Raw genomic sequence first — 20,282 nt, forward strand, 5'->3', positions numbered from 1 at the left:
GTGGTCAGATGAAACCAAAATGGAGCTCTTTGGCATCAACTCAACTCGCCGTGTTTGGAGGAGGAGGAATGCTGCCTATGACCCCAAGAACACCATCCCCACCGTCAAACATGGAGGTGTAAACATTATGCTTTGGGGGTGTTTTTCTGCTAAGGGGACAACTTCACCGCATCAAAGGGACGATGGACGAGGCCATGTACCGTCAAATCTTGGGTGAGAACCTCCTTCCCTCAGCCAGGGCATTGAAAATGGGTCGTGGATGGGTATTCCAGCATTATAATGACCCAAAACACACGGCCAAGGCAACAAAGGAGTGGCTCAAGAAGAGGCACATTAAGGTCCTGGAGTGGCCTAGCCAGTCTCCAGACCTTAATCCCATAGAAAATCTGTGGAGGGAGCTGAAGGTTCGAGTTGCCAAACGTCAGCCTCGAAACCTTAATGACTTGGAGAAGATCTGCAAAGAGGAGTGGGACAAAATCCCTCCTGAGATGTGTGCAAACCTGGTGGCAACTACAAGAAACGTCTGACCTCTGTGATTGCCAACAAGGGTTTTGCCACCAAGTACTAAGTCATGATTTGCAGAGGGGTCAAATACTTATTTCCCTCATTAAAATGCAAATCAATTTATAACATTTTTGACATGCGTTTTTCTGGATTTTTTTGTTGTTATTCTGTCTCTCACTGTTCAAATAAACCTACCATTAAAATTATAGACTGATCATTTCTTTGTCAGTGGGCAAACGTACAAAATCAGCAGGGGATCAAATACTTTTTTCCCTCACTGTATATGTCCTAATATGTAACGTTAATAACATTAGCAGATATGCTAAAGCAAGAATCATCCTCTTGTCCTTGGTCCAGATATGTGAAATCTAGCTGAATAGTCTTAGTCAGTTTAAGAATTCTAAAGTGTGCAATAGCTTTGGCGTTGGTCGTTTTTAGAGTGAACATCCCACAGCACTCTTTGTTTTTATAGCTTCCTCCTCTCCAAATATACTTGATGAGTCTACTATAACATCTACATAATGGATCACTTGGCGAAGAGAGAGAGAAGAGAGGAAGAGGAAGGAGATTGAATAGCCATCGCTAATTATGTCACGCACGCACACACACACACACGCACGCGAAGACACACACACACACACACACACAAACACACTCGTACACACACACACACACACACTCCAAATATACTTGATGAGTCTACTATAACATCTACATAATGGATCACTTGGCGAAGAGAGAGAGAAGAGAGGAAGAGGAAGGAGATTGAATAGCCATCGCTAATTATGTCACGCACACACACACACGCACGCGAAGACACACACACACACACACACACACACACAAACACACTCGTACACGCGAAGACACACACACACACACAAACACACTCGTACACACACACACACACACTCTCTCACCCCCATCACCTAATCCAATAAAGATGTCTTTCCACAGATTCATTGAATACCAATGCAGCAGGAACCCCAGTTAGCGAAATCGTTTCAAATTTAAACCGCTGCTGAGCTAAATTATCTCTTGCCTTACAGTCTTTGGAGGTGTAATAATTAACCATTGGTTTGAAGCAGTCTCACTGTATGTTACAGTATGTGTTCTTGGTTGCATCCCAAATAGCACACTATTCCCTATGTAGTGCACTACTTTTGTCCAGAGCCCAATAGGCCCGGGTCAAAAGTAGTGCACTACATAGGGAATAGGGTGTCATTTGGGACACATCCCTTGTCTAATTGTATGCTATGTGTGGGCATTTGTAACCGGATGATTTAGCCAGAGGATTGTTCCCTCTAAGTGCTACATTAGCTACTGGTCCCTGTATGTCTCTGATGTGTGTTGTTGTGGTCCTCTGTAGCTCAGCTGGTAGAGCATGGCGCTTGTAACGCCAGTGTAGTGGGTTCAATCCCCAGGACCACCCATACGTAAAAATGTATGCACACATGACTGTAAGTCGCTTTGGATAAAAGCGTCTGCTAAAAGGCATATTATTATTATTATTGTTGTTGTTGTTGTACCCTCTAATTGCTAGCTACTGGTCCATGTATGTCTCTGATGTGTCTTGTTCTCTCCCCCTAATGCTGCTCTAAGCTTGGTCACTGTGTAAGTATTACCCTGACTAACTACTGATAACTACTGATATACTCCTGGCCATAATTCCTGTTAACTCCTGGCTATAATTCCTGTTAAGTGCTACCGACTCCTTACTGCTTTCTCTGGTGTTCTCATTCATTTACACCCATTTTCCAGCCATCATCATTCCATTCTCATTCCATTCTTAAACTGTCTCTCAATTAAAGAAGCTGTTCGGCTATTACACCAACTCATGGTCGTTGAAGTGAATGTTTTGTGGTCAGATTATCCACGTTGTTCATTTCCCTGTACCTAGAATAGTGGCGTAGTTAATTCCCCCTGTTCTGAACAGACATGGCATGTTTTAACATCTCATTGTATTGCTTCAGCCTCCTTGCTTTTTCTAACACGTTTGTTGGTATTGTTGTACCATAGACTGTGTGGGATCTCCCTCCATTTTGGTTCTCTCTTTATCGACACATCTATTGTTATCCTAGCCCTAGGGAAGCTGCTGTTCTATATATACATCTATTGTTATCCTAGCCCTAGGGAAGCTGCTGTTGTATATACACATCTATTGTTATCCTAGCCCTAGGGAAGCTGCTGTTCTATATATACATCTATTGTTATCCTAGCCCTAGGGAAGCTGCTGTTCTATATATACATCTATTGTTATCCTAGCCCTAGGGAAGCTGCTGTTCTATATATACATCTATTGTTATCCCAGCCCTAGGGAAGCTGCTGTTCTATATATACATCTATTGTTATCCTAGCCCTAGGGAAGCTGCTGTTCTATATACACATCTATTGTTATCCTAGCCCTAGGGAAGCTGCTGTTCTATATCTACATCTATTGTTATCCTAGCCCTAGGGAAGCTGCTGTTCTATATATACATCTATTGTTATCCTAGCCCTAGGGAAGCTGCTGTTCTATATCTACATCTATTGTTATCCTAGCCCTAGGGAAGCTGCTGTTCTATATATACATCTATTGTTATCCTAGCCCTAGGGAAGCTGCTGTTCTATATATACATCTATTGTTATCCTAGCCCTAGGGAAGCTGCTGTTCTATATATACATCTATTGTTATCCTAGCCCTAGGGAAGCTGCTGTTGTATATACACATCTATTGTTATCCTAGCCCTAGGGAAGCTGCTGTTCTATATATACATCTATTGTTATCCTAGCCCTAGGGAAGCTGCTGTTCTATATACACATCTATTGTTATCCTAGCCCTAGGGAAGCTGCTGTTCTATATATACATCTATTGTTATCCCAGCCCTAGGGAAGCTGCTGTTCTATATATACATCTATTGTTATCCTAGCCCTAGGGAAGCTGCTGTTCTATATATACATCTATTGTTATCCTAGCCCTAGGGAAGCTGCTGTTCTATATATACATCTATTGTTATCCTAGCCCTAGGGAAGCTGCTGTTCTATATATACATCTATTGTTATCCTAGCCCTAGGGAAGCTGCTGTTCTATATATACATCTATTGTTATCCTAGCCCTAGGGAAGCTGCTGTTCTATATATACATCTATTGTTATCCTAGCCCTAGGGAAGCTGCTGTTCTATATATACAACTATTGTTATCCTAGCCCTAGGGAAGCTGCTGTTCTATATATACATCTATTGTTATCCCAGCCCTAGGGAAGCTGCTGTTCTATATATACATCTATTGTTATCCTAGCCCTAGGGAAGCTGCTGTTCTATATACACATCTATTGTTATCCTAGCCCTAGGGAAGCTGCTGTTCTATATATACATCTATTGTTATCCCAGCCCTAGGGAAGCTGCTGTTCTATATATACATATATTGTTATCCTAGCCCTAGGGAAGCTGCTGTTCTATATATACATCTATTGTTATCCCAGCCCTAGGGAAGCTGCTGTTCTATATATACATCTATTGTTATCCTAGCCCTAGGGAAGCTGCTGTTCTATATATACATCTATTGTTATCCTAGCCCTAGGGAAGCTGCTGTTCTATATATACATCTATTGTTATCCTAGCCCTAGGGAAGCTGCTGTTCTATATATACATCTATTGTTATCCTAGCCCTAGGGAAGCTGCTGTTCTATATATACATCTATTGTTATCCTAGCCCTAGGGAAGCTGCTGTTCTATATATACATCTATTGTTATCCTAGCCCTAGGGAAGCTGCTGTTCTATATCTACATCTATTGTTATCCTAGCCCTAGGGAAGCTGCTGTTCTATATATACATCTATTGTTATCCTAGCCCTAGGGAAGCTGCTGTTCTATATATACATCTATTGTTATCCTAGCCCTAGGGAAGCTGCTGTTCTATATACACATCTATTGTTATCCTAGCCCTAGGGAAGCTGCTGTTCTATATCTACATCTATTGTTATCCTAGCCCTAGGGAAGCTGCTGTTCTATATATACATCTATTGTTATCCTAGCCCTAGGGAAGCTGCTGTTCTATATATACATCTATTGTTATCCTAGCCCTAGGGAAGCTGCTGTTCTATATATACATCTATTGTTATCCTAGCCCTAGGGAAGCTGCTGTTCTATATACACATCTATTGTTATCCTAGCCCTAGGGAAGCTGCTGTTCTATATATACATCTATTGTTATCCTAGCCCTAGGGAAGCTGCTGTTCTATATATACATCTATTGTTATCCTAGCCCTAGGGAAGCTGCTGTTCTATATACACATCTATTGTTATCCTAGCCCTAGGGAAGCTGCTGTTCTATATACACATCTATTGTTATCCTAGCCCTAGGGAAGCTGCTGTTCTATATCTACATCTATTGTTATCCTAGCCCTAGGGAAGCTGCTGTTCTATATATACATATATTGTTATCCTAGCCCTAGGGAAGCTGCTGTTCTATATACACATCTATTGTTATCCTAGCCCTAGGGAAGCTGCTGTTCTATATCTACATCTATTGTTATCCTAGCCCTAGGGAAGCTGCTGTTCTATATCTACATCTATTGTTATCCTAGCCCTAGGGAAGCTGCTGTTCTATATCTACATCTATTGTTATCCTAGCCCTAGGGAAGCTGCTGTTCTATATCTACATCTATTGTTATCCTAGCCCTAGGGAAGCTGCTGTTCTATATCTACATCTATTGTTATCCTAGCCCTAGGGAAGCTGCTGTTCTATATACACATCTATTGTTATCCTAGCCCTAGGGAAGCTGCTGTTCTATATATACATCTATTGTTATCCTAGCCCTAGGGAAGCTGCTGTTCTATATCTACATCTATTGTTATCCTAGCCCTAGGGAAGCTGCTGTTCTATATCTACATATATTGTTATCCTAGCCCTAGGGAAGCTGCTGTTCTATATATACATCTATTGTTATCCTAGCCCTAGGGAAGCTGCTGTTCTATATATACATCTATTGTTATCCCAGCCCTAGGGAAGCTGCTGTTCTATATATACATCTATTGTTATCCTAGCCCTAGGGAAGCTGCTGTTCTATATATACATCTATTGTTATCCTAGCCCTAGGGAAGCTGCTGTTCTATATATACATCTATTGTTATCCTAGCCCTAGGGAAGCTGCTGTTCTATATATACATCTATTGTTATCCTAGCCCTAGGGAAGCTGCTGTTCTATATATACATCTATTGTTATCCTAGCCCTAGGGAAGCTGCTGTTCTATATCTACATCTATTGTTATCCTAGCCCTAGGGAAGCTGCTGTTCTATATACACATCTATTGTTATCCTAGCCCTAGGGAAGCTGCTGTTCTATATATACATATATTGTTATCCTAGCCCTAGGGAAGCTGCTGTTCTATATATACATCTATTGTTATCCTAGCCCTAGGGAAGTTGCTGTTCTATATATACATCTATTGTTATCCTAGCCCTAGGGAAGCTGCTGTTCTATATATACATCTATTGTTATCCTAGCCCTAGGGAAGCTGCTGTTCTATATACACATCTATTGTTATCCTAGCCCTAGGGAAGCTGCTGTTCTATATATACATCTATTGTTATCCTAGCCCTAGGGAAGCTGCTGTTCTATATATACATATATTGTTATCCTAGCCCTAGGGAAGCTGCTGTTCTATATATACATCTATTGTTATCCTAGCCCTAGGGAAGCTGCTGTTCTATATATACATATATTGTTATCCTAGCCCTAGGGAAGCTGCTGTTCTATATACACATCTATTGTTATCCTAGCCCTAGGGAAGCTGCTGTTCTATATATACATCTATTGTTATCCTAGCCCTAGGGAAGCTGCTGTTCTATATATACATCTATTGTTATCCTAGCCCTAGGGAAGCTGCTGTTCTATATATACATCTATTGTTATCCTAGCCCTAGGGAAGCTGCTGTTCTATATATACATATATTGTTATCCTAGCCCTAGGGAAGCTGCTGTTCTATATATACATCTATTGTTATCCCAGCCCTAGGGAAGCTGCTGTTCTATATATACATCTATTGTTATCCTAGCCCTAGGGAAGCTGCTGTTCTATATATACATCTATTGTTATCCTAGCCCTAGGGAAGCTGCTGTTCTATATATACATATATTGTTATCCTAGCCCTAGGGAAGCTGCTGTTCTATATATACATCTATTGTTATCCTAGCCCTAGGGAAGCTGCTGTTCTGTATCTCATACCTCATCTTGTCTCTCTGTTGACAGCTCAGGTCTGGGGGGTCACAGATCCTGGAGGGATGCATCGCTGAGATCCCCAACATCTCCAGTCTGGACATCTCTGACAACGGTGAAAGACTATATCTAGCTTCTCTATATCTCTAATGTTAAGACAACATCTCCAGTCTGGATATCTTTGACAACGGTGAAACAAGACAAGGGAATGCAGTTGATACAGTATAAAACAGTGATGTCCAAAGGGTTGTGTGGGTGGCTGGGTAAAAGCAGGGAAGTCCAAAGGGTTGTGTGTGTGGCTGGGTGTAAGCAGTGATGTCCAAAGGGTTGTGTGGGTGGCTGGTTATAAAGGGTTGTGGGGGTGGCTGGGTGCAAGCTTTTGCTCCAGCCCAACAAACCAGTAGCACAGCTGACTCGACTAATACAATGATTTATTTAAAAACTATGATTAGCTGACTCGACTAATACAATTATTTATTTAAAGACTATGATTAGCTGATTCGTTGAATCAGGTGTGTTACTGCTTTGGCTCCCAAAATGCCTTTTTAGACGATTAGTTTCTGTTTCCTCCAGGTCTGGACTCCGACCTGTCCACTCTGCTGGTGTGGCTGGCCAAGAACCGATCCATCCGACACCTCTCACTGGGGAAGAATTTCAACAACATCAAGTCCAAGTAAGTCTGGGGGGGGGGGGGGGGGAGGGGGGCAGGCTAGACTAGCACCGGGGGGGGGGGGCTGGGTCACGACCTATATCCTTACTGTCTGGCTGGAGATGGAAGCATTCACACAACACATCCCAGACACTTAACACACACACATACGGTTACACACCATTGTGACGCCATTTTGTCATTATTTTTCGTCTATATTTACCTGATTATCTGTTCTCGTTCTTTCTCAGACATCTTGCCCCTGTCTTGGACAACCTGGTTCATATGATTCAGGAAGAGGAGTCGGTGAGTTTTCAATCAGTATGAGTTGAATATCATTATCAGAGAAACCCTTTGTGTCTTTCCTAGTCAATCAATACAGTATTACTATCTGAAACTGATGTGTCGCTGCTCAACGATGGTTAAAGCTCCAATGCAGACGTTTTTTATGTCAATATCAAATCATTTCTGGGTAAAAAAATAAGTACCTTACTGTGATTGTTTTCAATTAAAATAGTCAAAAATAAACAAAAATAGCTTTTTAGGAAAGAGCCATTTTTCAGGCAAGAATTTTGCTGGACTGTCTGGGAGTGGTCTGAGTGGGGAGGGGAAAACTGAAAACTAGCTGTTATTGGCAGAGAGGTTTGGAACTCTCTTTCTTATTGGTCTATTAACTAATTTACAGCCTGGTGATGTCACCAGGCAGGCCAAAACTCAAAAAGCTTTTACACTAAAAAGGGCATTATCATAATTTTCACAATTTCACAGTATTATTCCAACCTCATAGTGTGGAAATACAGTGCCTTCGGAAAGTATAATAATAATAATAATAATAATATAATAATATTAATAATATGCCATTTAGCAGACGCTTTTATCCAAAGCGACTTACAGTCATGCGTGCATACATTTTTACGTATGGGTGGTCCCGGGGATCGAACCCACTACCTTGGCGTTACAAGCGCCGTGCTCTACCAGCTGAGCTACAGAGGACCACAGTATTCAGTATTCAGACCCCTTGACTTTTTTGTTACGTTACAGCCTTGTTCTAAAATTGATTAAATTGTTTTTCTACACACAATACCCCATAATGACAAAATGTTTGCTAATTTATAAAAAATGAAAAAATGAAATATCACATTTACATAAGTATTCAGACCCTTTACTCAGTACTTTGTTGAAGCACCTTTGGCAGCGATTACAGCCTTGAGTCTTCTTGGGTATGACGCTACAAGCTTGGCACACCTGTATTTGGGGAGTTTCTCCCATTCTTCTCTGCAGATCCTCTCAAGCTCTGTCAGGTTGGATGTCCCGAAGCCACTCCTGCGTTGTCTTGGCTGTATGCTTAGGGTCGTTGTCCTGTTGGAAGGTGAACCTTCGCCCCAGTCTGAGGTCCTGAGCGCTCTGGAGCAGGTTTTCATCAAGGATCTCTCTGTACTTTGCTCCGTTCATCTTTGCCTCAATCCTAACTAGTCTCCCAGTCCCTACCGCTGAAAAACATCCCCACAGCATGATGCAGCCACCACCATGCTTTACCGTAGGGATGGTGTCAGGTTTCCTCCAGACGTGACGCTTGGCATTCAGGCCAAAGAGTTCAATCTTGGTTTCATCAGACCAGAGAATCTTGTTTCTCATGGATCTGAGAGTCTTTAGGTGCCTTTTGACAGACTCTAAGCGGGCTGTCATGTGTCTTTTACTGAGGAGTGGCTTCCGTCTGACCACTCTACCATAAAGGCCTGATTGGTGGAGTGCTGCAGAGAAGGTTGTCCTTCTGGAAGGTTCTCCCATCTCCACAGAGGAACTCTAGAGCTCTGTCAGAATGACCATCAGGTTCTTGGTCACCTCCCTGACCAAGGCACTTCTCCACCGATTGCTCAGTTTGACCGGGCGGCCAGCTGTAGGAAGAGTCTTGGTGGTTCCAAACATCTTCCATTTAAGAATGATGGATGCCAGTGTGTACTTGGGGACCTTCAATGCTGCAGACATTTTTTGGTACCCTTCCCCAGATTTTTACCTTTCCAAATCCTGTCCAATCAATTGAATTTACCACAGGTGGACTCCAAGTTGTAGAAACATCTCAAGGATGATCAATAGAAACAGGATGCACCTGAGCTCAATTTCGAGTCTCATAGCAAAGGGGCTGAATACTTATGTAAATAAGGTATTTCTGTTTTTTATTTGTAATACATTTGCAAGAATTTCTAAAAACCTGTGTTAAAAAAAATAAAAAATTTTACGGCTGTAACGTAATAAATGTGGAAAAAGTCAAGGGGTCTGAATACTTTCCGAAGGCAGTGTATTTATAAAACACAGGAAAATCACGTTTTTAACTGCACTGGGCCTTTAAATAAAGGCAAGATAATACATTACGGCATGTTTCATCATTCTCTGGATCATCTATGTACATATTACAGTACCTCTGGGTATTACCCCTGTCATCCCTCTACAGTGAGGGAAAAAAGGATTTGATCCCCTGCTGATTTTGTACGTTTGCCCACTGACAAAGACATGATCAGTCTATAATTTTAATGGTAGGTTTATTTGAACAGTGAGAGACAGAATAACAACAAAAAAATCCAGAAAAACGCATGTCAAAAATGTTATAAATTGATTTGCATTTTAATGAGGGAAATAAGTATTTGACCCCTCTGCAAAACATGACTTAGTACTTGGTGGCAAAACCCTTGTTGGCAATCACAGAGGTCAGACGTTTCTTGTAGTTGCCACCAGGTTTGCACACATCTCAGGAGGGATTTTGTCCCACTCCTCTTTGCAGATCTTCTCCAAGTCATTAAGGTTTCGAGGCTGACGTTTGGCAACTCGAACCTTCAGCTCCCTCCACAGATTTTCTATGGGATTAAGGTCTGGAGACTGGCTAGGCCACTCCAGGACCTTAATGTGCTTCTTCTTGAGCCACTCCTTTGTTGCCTTGGCCGTGTGTTTTGGGTCAGTCATGCTGGAATACCCATCCACGACCCATTTTCAATGCCCTGGCTGAGGGAAGGAGGTTCACACCCAAGATTTGACGGTACATGGCCTCGTCCATCGTCCCTTTGATGCGGTGAAGTTGTCCTGTCCCCTTAGCAGAAAAACACCCCCAAAGCATAATGTTTACACCTCCATGTTTGACGGTGGGGATGGTGTTCTTGGGGTCATAGGCAGCATTCCTCCTCCTCCAAACACGGCAAGTTGAGTTGATGGCAAAGAGCTCGATTTTGGTCTCATCTGACCACAACACTTTCACCCAGTTCTCCTCTGAATCATTCAGATGTTCATTGGCAAACTTCAGACGGGCCTGTATATGTGCTTTCTTGAGCAGGGGGACCTTGCGGGCGCTGCAGGATTTCAGTCCTTCACGGCGTAGTGTGTTACCAATTGTTTTCTTGGTGACTATGGTCCCAGCTGCCTTGAGATCATTGACAAGATCCTCCTGTGTAGTTCTGGGCTGATTCCTCACCGTTCTCATGATCATTGCAACTCCACGAGGTGAGATCTTGCATGGAGCCCAATGCCGAGGGAGATTGACAGTCCTTTTGTGTTTCTTCCATTTGCGAATAATCGCACCAACTGTTGTCACCTTCTCACCAAGCTGCTTGGCGATGGTCTTGTAGCCCATTCCAGCCTTGTGTAGGTCTACAATCTTGTCCCTGACATCCTTGGAGAGCTCTTTGGTCTTGGCCATGGTGGAGATTTGGAATCTGATTGATTGATTGCTTCTGTGGACAGTTGTCTTTTATACAGGTAACAAGCTGAGATTAGGAGCACTCCCTTTAAGAGAGCCAGAAATCATTCTGATTGAGAGGGGGTCAAATACTTATTTCCCTCATTAAAATGCTAATCAATTTATAAAAATTTTGACATGCATCTTTTTGGATTTTTTTGTTGTTATTCTGTCTCTCATTGTTCAAATAAACCTACCATTAAAATTACAGACTGATCATGTCTTTGTCAGTGGGCAAACGTACAAAATCAGCAGGGGATCAAATGCTTTTTTCCCTCACTGTATCAGCCTGGGCTGGCCCTGGTAGAATCACTGTGTCTGGGGTGGAGGGAGAGGGGGTTAGTAGTGGGGGTAGAATCACTGTGTCTGGGGTGGAGGGAGAGGGGGTTGGTGGTGGGGGTAGATTCACTGTGTCTGGGGTGGAGGGAGAGGGGGGTGGTGGTGGTGGTGGTGGTGGTGGTGGGGGGATGATGTTGTAGGCCTGGTGTGTTATCTGACAGTGCAGGTGGCGTGTGTGTGAGAGGCAGGCTGGGCTGTGGAGGGTGTCCGTAGCAGAGGGGCTAGACTGCAGGGCTACGCACACACACACACACACACACACACACACACACACACACACACACACACACACACACACACACACACACACACACACACACAGGGTTTCTCCTGTCTGTGAGCTAGCGTGGCAGAGCAGACATGGAGTGCGTGGAGCAGGAGAACGAGGGAGTGTGATGGATGGATAGAGGAGGAGGCGTGATGGATGGACGGATGGAGGAGGAGTGATGGATGGATGGATGGATCCCCTCCCATCCCCTCAGAGCGCTACAGTAGCAGAGAGAGGCTGTGGATCAGACAGTTACAGTTTCTCTGACACAGACTGCATGGGCTCTGTGCTGGTGGGATGAACATGTTTTCTATAACAGCAGCCATTCCATCTGTCTGAACGGTGGCCGTTTAGATTAGTGTGACCTTACCGCTGCTCAGAAACGTGGCATGTTGGGACAGGGAGCCTAGCGGTTAAGATTGTTGGGCCAGGAACCAAAAGGTTGCTAGTTCAAATCCCGAGCTGACTAAGTGAAAAATATGTTGATGTGCCCTTGAGCAAGGCACTTAACCCTAATTGCTCTGGATGTCTGCTAAATGACTAAAATGAAAATGATATATTATCCATCCTAAATGGTTCCCTATATAGTGCACCACTTTTGACCCATTCCCTGGAATAAATTGCTATTTGGGACGCAGCCTCACACTGTGGAGGGCAGAGGGAGGGATGTAACCGCCCTGAATTTATATTACTGCATGTCAGGTCCACATAAAGAGATCTGGGTTGGCTTCTTGGCAGACTGGGCAGAGATGGTTTAGGGTTTGTGATATCTCCTCTCCCCTCTGGCATGGCTCCCAGTGCCAGACAGTATGAGGAAGAGAAACAGAAATAAACAGTATGTCTCCAGGGAGGCTAGAGAAAACATGAGAGGAAAGACGAGACAGTGAATCTCACTGGGGAGGATTTCTAACTGTCTTTCTACTTTCAGCAGCAAACTGTCTGTAGTTCATTGTAGGCCTTGTTTAGACGACTACACAGAAACACAACACGTGCAATGAAATGTTGGTAGAAGGCGGGTTTGGTTTCTTGTTGTAGAGAGGTAGAAATCAAGGAGTTTAATTTCAATGAATGTTACATAATACTTAGTATTCTGTGTGCCTACACAGAGAGAACCATAGCGATAGACAGGAAATGTCCTGTTTTTGGATGCATCCCAAATCCCTGTTCCCTTTATAGTGCACTACTTTTGACCAGGGCCCATACACTCTTAGAAAAAAAAGGTGCTATCTAGAACCTAAAAGGGTTCTTCGGCTGTCCCCATAGGAGAACCCTTTAAATATTTATTTTTGGTTCCAGTTAGAACCCTTTGGGGTTCCATGTAGAACCCTTTCCACAGAGGAAACCCAAAATAATTATATCTGGAACTAAAAAGGGTTCTACCTGGAACCAAAAAAGGGTTATCCTATGGGAACAGCCGAAGAACCATTTTTGGAACCCTTTTTTCTGAGTGTAGGGTGAGAAATGTGGCAACCCTAGACCCTACTGAGTGTAGCCGACCTCCCCAGAGTTGTCTCCTTCCAGCCCTGCCTGTGCTCCACGTCTCTGTGTGGGAACACAGGCAGGTCTGGAAGGGGACATTGAAGTGCCCCCTCAATTTTATCCATTTATCAGGGTTCACACAAGGTGCCCTGATCAGGGTTCACACATTTGGCACTCTGAAATTCAAGTACTGGAGTACCTTGAAAATCAGACATTTTCTCAAGTTGAAAAGTACTTGAATTAAGGAGAACAGATAATGATCAAATATGTTTTATATATATATATTAAATACAATATTAGAAAATGGTATTGGTCTTGCGAATACATTTCCAGGCAGACTACAGAGTTGTATTTATTTCCTCACGTGTTTCGCGCTGTGGTTGCCAGGCTCATTCCACCCACACTGCCACTCAGCCATGCAGGCACAGAACTGCCTGATCTAGGCGCCGTCAAACGTCACATCGTTTAGATTCAAGCCTGCCTTTTGTGAGTATGGAACATTTCTGGGATCTTTTATTTCAGCTCATAAAACATGGGACCAACACTTTACATGTTGCGTTTTATATTTTTGTTCAGTGTAGTTTTACCCACCTTTTTTTTAACCACTACATCACCATGCCAACCACTTGACCCAACCATGCCCACACCGTGTAAGGTCCAAATGCATCAGACTTTGACATTGCCGGCATGGATCGGCTCTGAAGAGCCACATGAATGGGAAAGGACACAACGCTGCATCCTGCGCTGGCGCAACCTCCAGAGCTTTTTTTTTTTTTTTGCCAATCGCCTCATCCAAGGGGGCTCCCGCGATATTCCACTTCATCAAGCGGCAGCCGTGCTCCTGCCGTTCTGGTGGTCGTTCACGTGCCGTTTTCCTCACACAGCCCCCACCCCCCTCTCCCGACCCGGCGACACTAAAGCTGCCAGTCGGAAGCAAGACGCTTTTTTTGTAGCTATTAAGTAGTAGATTCCCAAATGCCCAATAAAAACACAGTCATTAAGCTGGAATTGTATAGTAATGCAAATAGGAAATATGTGTTCACCAGTAGGCATGTTCCCAAATCTCTTCTCATCACTACTCAAATTACAACGTCATTAGTACTGACTTACCAATCATGTATGTAGTAATTAAGTAGTGAAACAAAGTATTATTGAGTAGAACTTGTAAGGTAGTGATGAACACTAAGTTAGTTTTTTTTTTCTCTCATGAGGCCGTGGCGATATACTGCCATCTGGTGGCGACTGGAAACAATGGCATAATATGAACCATTACAAAATGATGGTACTTGAAAATAGATATTAGTGCTTGAAAAAGGACATGAAAGTCCTTGAATTTAACTTGCCACTGTCTGTGAGATTCCTGATTTATGGGATAAAATACAACAAAAAAAAAATGTTGTTTAAGATGAGGGAGGATAATTTCTTTATTTTAACATTGGCCTTATTTCTATTACAGCATATTGGATGACTCATTCATATTCCGTTCACCCAGCTGGGGGTGGGTGCTACCACGATTATCCGTGTAGTCATTGTGTGCTAGGAATATGGGACCAAATACGAAACTTTTGCCAAAATGAAATACACTATAATTACATTTGTCCAAATACTTATGAAACCTTCAAATGGGGGGGACGAAATACATAAAGTGCATTGATTTCTTAACGGTAAAACAGATTTAAAGCCAAATGTAACGTTTTAACGTCACTGTCCAAATACATACGTAGGGGAGCGTACATTACAGAGCAGCAGTAGTCTGGATGCCTGGATTTGAACCAGACCAAAGATGTTATGAAAGAATAAGTAGTTTAACTCTGAACCAGACAGAACAGGGTCAGTAGTTTAACTCTGAACCAGACAGAACAGGGTCAGTAGTTTAACTCTGAACCAGACAGAACACAGTCAGCATAACACAGCTTTTGATGTCTGCTCCCCCCCCGTCCCCACCCCCCCGTCTCCCCCCGTCTCACTCTCCCCCTCTACCAAACCAGCTGGATACTAAGCTATTCTTCAGTCAGCTGTTTGAACTGTGGCTATAATCTCTCTGGCCAAGGTCTTTTAGTAGCCAGTCAAAACGGACACGGACAAAATGGTTTCAGATCAGGTCAATCTGCATGCAGCTCCCTGCTGAGCAGAGATGGGATGTTTAAAGAATTGATGTTAGCTTTGATCTCGACGCTGTTCCTTCTAAATCTGTCTGCATTTCATCCCAGTTGTAAGCTTTGCATTTGGGTATCTGAGGCACCCATTTCATTTATTATGTCCAGGAAAATCCCGAAAAATTTGAAATGTCAGGCAAAAATAATCCTATCTGAATTGATATCCCTGCTGAGAGGTGCTGAGTCTGTGGACTTAGTTTAGTGAGATCAAACCCATAGGGATGAAGGACTGAGCTGCCAAGCTGTAAAAGGTGTGAAATTGGGCCAATAATGTAGTTGCTTTGTGAAGTGAAGTATGTTTTCTTACGTTTTACTTTTTCTTAGTTCAAAGTCAAAACAACTATCAAAGAGAAAGAGTCTAGCAAGAATAATAACTTTCACAGTTTTTTTTTTCACATGGGAGCATAGATTAGAATTGTGGAGACTGAGTCTTGTTGGGCCTCCCATTTGAGCCTGGTTCCATTGTGGAGACAGAGTCTTGTTGGGCCTCCCCTCTGAGCCTGGTTCCATTGTGGAGACAGAGTCTTCTTGGGCCTCCCCTCTGAGCCTGGTTCCATTGTGGAGACAGAGTCTTCTTGGGCCTCCCCTCTGAGCCTGGTTCCATTGTGGAGACAGAGTCTTGTTGGGCCTCCCCTCTGAGCCTGGTTCCATTGTGGAGACAGAGTCTTCTTGGGCCTCCCCTCTGAGTCTGGTTCCTTATCCTGGCCACTGTGCTTTTGTATCTGCTTGCTCTTTAAGGTTTAGGCTGGGCTACTGTAAAAGCACTTTCTGGCAACTGCTGATGTAAAAAGGGCTATATAAATAAATGTGATTGATTTATTGAATGAAGGGTTGCTTGATTTATTTATTGAATGATTGATTGATTGATTATCCTCTGTCCCCCTGCAGCCCCTGACGTCTCTGTCCCTGGCTGACTCTAAGCTGAAGACAGACCTGACCATTGTGCTGAATGCTCTGGGCAGCAACACCAGTCTGACCAGGGTGGATATCAGTGGGAACGCCATGGGAGACATGGGGGCCAAGATGCTGGCCAAGGCCCTGCAGATCAACAGCAAACTAAGGTGAGGAGAGGACTCCCTCAGACACACTGATGATGGTTTGGTGAGGAGAGGACTCCCTCAGACACACTGATGATGGTTTGGTGAGGAGAGGACTACCTCAGACACACTGATGATGGTTTGGTGAGGAGAGGACTCCCTCAGACACACTGATGATGGTTTGGTGAGGAGAGGACTCCCTCAGACACACTGATGATGGTTTGGTGAGGAGAGGACTCCCTCAGACACACTGATGATGGTTTGGTGAGGAGAGGACTCCCTCAGACACACTGATGATGGTTTGGTGAGGAGAGGACTGCCCCAGACACACTGATGATGGTTTGGTGAGGAGAGGACTCCCTCAGACACACTGATGATGGTTTGGTGAGGAGAGGACTCCCTCAGACACACTGATGATGGTTTGGTGAGGAGAGGACTCCCTCAGACACACTGATGATGGTTTGGTGAGGAGAGGACTCCCACAGACACACTGATGATGAAATATTTGTCCTGTCTTGCTCGTCCTGAATTAATACATTATTATGAGACGTTTTTTTTGATGTGCTCTGAAGACTCCCTCACAGTTTGATTTGTCTCTCTGTTAGAGTGTGTTATTGTATATAGAAGACAGTGGGATTGTTTGAAATGTGATTGATAGATGCTTCTGATCTTTTTTACCAGGACGGTGATCTGGGATAAGAACAACGTCAGTCCTCAAGGTCTTCAGGATGTAGCAGCTGCTCTGGAGAAGTGAGGAGCAATGGGATTCTGTGTGTTTGTGTTTGTGTTTGTTTGTGTTTGTGTGTGTGTGTGAGTGTGTGTGTGTGTGTGTCGCCTACTGTGGTGAATTATTATAACCAAAAACACTTCCAGAATACAAATGATGATACAGTAGTCTGCTGTGGTGAAGAAAGAAAACAGTGTGGTTGTTGTGTACCTCTCTGCTCCCCTCTGGTCTGGTCTGGTCTGCTGTTCATCCCTGGCAGCACATACAGGGTGGAGGGGTGAGAGAGAGGGTTGAATGGGGGTAGAGAGGAGAGGAGGTTAGCGGAGAAAGAGAGGTAGGGGAGAGGAGAGGGGTGATGAAGAGATAGAGTGGAGGGTGCAGGAGGAGAGAAAGAGGAGAGACCGAGAGAAGAGAGAGGGTGGGGGAGAGGAGAGATAAGAGATAAGAGAGAGGGTGGGGGAGAGGAGAGATAAGAGATAAGAGAGAGGGTGGGGGGAGGAGAGAGAGATAAGAGAGAGGGTGGGGGAGAGGAGAGAGAGAGAAGAGAGAGGGTGGGGGAGAGAGAGAAGAGAGAGGGTGGGAGAGAGAAGAGAGAGGGTGGGGGAGAGGAGAGAGAGGGTGGGGGAGAGAGAGATAAGAGATAAGAGAGAGGGTAGGGGGAGGAGAGAGAGATAAGAGAGATGGTGGGGGAGAGGAGAGAGAGATAAGAGAGGGGGTGGGGGAGAGAGATAAGAGATAAGAGAGAGGGTGGGGGAGAGGAGAGAGAGATAAGAGAGGGGGTGGGGGAGAGAGATAAGAGATAAGAGAGAGGGTGGGGAGAGGAGAGAGAGATAAGAGAGGGGGTGGGGGAGAGAGATAAGAGAAAAGAGAGAGGGTGGGGGAGAGGAGAGAGAGATAAGAGAGAGGGTGGGGGAGAGGAGAGAGATAAGAGAGAGGGTGGGGGAGGAGGGAGAGAGAAGAGAGAGGGTGGGGGGAGGAGAGAGAGAGAGAAGAGAGAGGGTGGGGGAGAGGAGAGAGAAGAGAGGGGGTGGGGGAGAGGAGAGAGAGAGGAGAGAGAGGCTGGGGGAGAGGAGAGAGGGTGGGGAGAGGAGAGAGAGGGGGGGGGAGGAGAGAGAGAGGGGGAGAGGAGAGAGAGAGGGGGAGAGGAGAGAGAGAGGGGGAAATGAGAGAGAGAGGGGGGGGAAGAGAGAGAGGGGGGGAGGAGAGAGAGGGGGGGAGGAAAAGAATGGCAGACAAGCACCAGATAGGGTACCATGTGATTGGCTGTCTATGAATTTAGAGAGGAGCTGAATGATATTAGGATCCACTCAGTGATGTGAAAAACAGCCCTCCTGTTTTGTGTCTGGGCATCTCCTTTGTTTCATCCTCATTTAAATAGCATCTACATTCTGTAATTGCTGCATAACAATAAGAATTGGCTGGCTGGATGCTTACCTACCGCACTGTGATGAATCTGAGGCTGGTGATTTGTAATCTGCTTTGTGATGAGGATGGAGGGGAACCCTGTAGTACGCATGGTGGAGAGGAGTGGGGAGGGAGAGAGAAATGGAGAGAGAGAGAGAGAGATAATGAGAGAGAATGAGTGAGGGAGAGAGAGACGGGAGAGAGAGGGCGAGATGGAAAGAGAGAGAGGAGAGAGAGAGATAATGAGATAAAGAGATGAGAGAGAGAGAGGAAGAGAGAGAGGGATAGAGAGGGAAAGAGATGGAGAGAGAGGAAGAGAGAGAGGGATAGAGAGGGAGAGAGATGGAGAGAGAGGGATAGAGAGGAAGAGAGATGGAGAGATTAAAGAGAGAGAGGGAGAGAGAGGAAGAGAGAGAGGGAGAGAGAGGGATAGAGAGGGATAGAGATGAAGGAGAGAGAGAATAGTAAAAGGAGAAGACTAAACTCCTCAGTATATCTGGTTCAGTAGATCCTCTCGTCTCCTCTCCTCCCTCCATCTCACTCATCCAGCCTCAATACAGAACTCCATTATGCTATGCTATTCATATGAGGAGCTGTGAAGTACGTTCTGAGCTGAAGTTTGTCCTCCATCTATTGATAATAGATAAGTGGCCATCTTTATGTAAACACCCTGGGTTTACTAGATAAGTGGCCATCTTTATGTAAACACCCTGGGTTTACTAGATAAGTGTCCATCTTTATGTAAACACCCTGGGTTTAATAGATAAGTGGCCATCTTTCTGTAAACACCCTGGGTTTACTAGATAAGTGGCCATCTTTATGTAAACACCCTGGGTTTAATAGATAAGTGACCATCTTTATGTAAACACCCTGGGTTTACTAGATAAGTGGCCATCTTTATGTAAACACCCTGGGTTTACTAGATAAGTGGCCATCTTTATGTAAACACCCTGGGTTTACTAGATAAGTGTCCATCTTTATGTAAACACCCTGGGTTTACTAGATAAGTGGCCATCTTTATGTAAACACCCTGGGTTTAATAGATAAGTGGCCATCTTTCTGTAAACACCCTGGGTTTACTAGATAAGTGGCCATCTTTATGTAAACACCCTCGGTTTAATAGATAAGTGACCATCTTTATGTAAACACCCTGGGTTTAATAGATACGTGACCATCTTTATGTAAACACCCTGGGTTTAATAGATAAGTGTCCATCTTTATGTAAACACCCTGGGTTTACTAGATAAGTGGCCATCTTTATGTAAACACCCTGGGTTTAATAGATAAGTGACCATCTTTATGTAAACACCCTGGGTTTAATAGATACGTGACCATCTTTATGTAAACACCCTGGGTTTAATAGATAAGTGTCCATCTTTATGTAAACACCCTGGGTTTAATAGATACGTGACCATCTTTATGTAAACACCCTGGGTTTAATAGATAAGTGTCCATCTTTATGTAAACACCCTGGGTTTACTAGATAAGTGGCCATCTTTATGTAAACACCCTGGGTTTAATAGATACGTGGCCATCTTTATGTAAACACCCTGGGTTTACTAGATAAGTGGCCATCTTTATGTAAACACCCTGGGTTTAATAGATAAGTGACCATCTTTATGTAAACACCCTGGGTTTAATAGATACGTGACCATCTTTATGTAAACACCCTGGGTTTAATAGATACGTGGCCATCTTTATGTAAACACCCTGGGTTTACTAGATAAGTGTCCATCTTTCTGTAAACACCCTGGTTTTACTAGATAAGTGTCCATCTTTATGTAAACCCTGGGTTTAATA

At 43.9% G+C, this 20,282-nt stretch overlaps 1 protein-coding gene across 1 annotated transcript in view; it reads left to right on the forward strand.

Annotated features, from left to right (window-relative positions):
- The window catches only part of LOC311118655 (F-actin-uncapping protein LRRC16A-like), a gene marked incomplete at both ends in the record, with an annotated part of 41,646 nt that extends 24,541 nt beyond the window's left edge, over positions 1–17,105 (forward strand). Inside the window, 6 exon segments of the mRNA XM_084193442.1 lie at positions 2,107–2,118; positions 6,736–6,817; positions 7,276–7,375; positions 7,603–7,657; positions 16,203–16,375; positions 17,033–17,105. Of these exon segments, the coding sequence (XP_084049568.1) occupies positions 2,107–2,118; positions 6,736–6,817; positions 7,276–7,375; positions 7,603–7,657; positions 16,203–16,375; positions 17,033–17,105 (495 nt within the window).
- Positions 17,106–20,282: the final 3,177 nt, after the last annotated feature.

The sequence above is a fragment of the Coregonus lavaretus genome (genome assembly GCF_964263955.1).
Source record: "Coregonus lavaretus genome assembly, contig: HAP1_SCAFFOLD_4073, whole genome shotgun sequence".
NCBI classification, from domain to species: Eukaryota; Metazoa; Chordata; class Actinopteri; order Salmoniformes; family Salmonidae; genus Coregonus; species Coregonus lavaretus.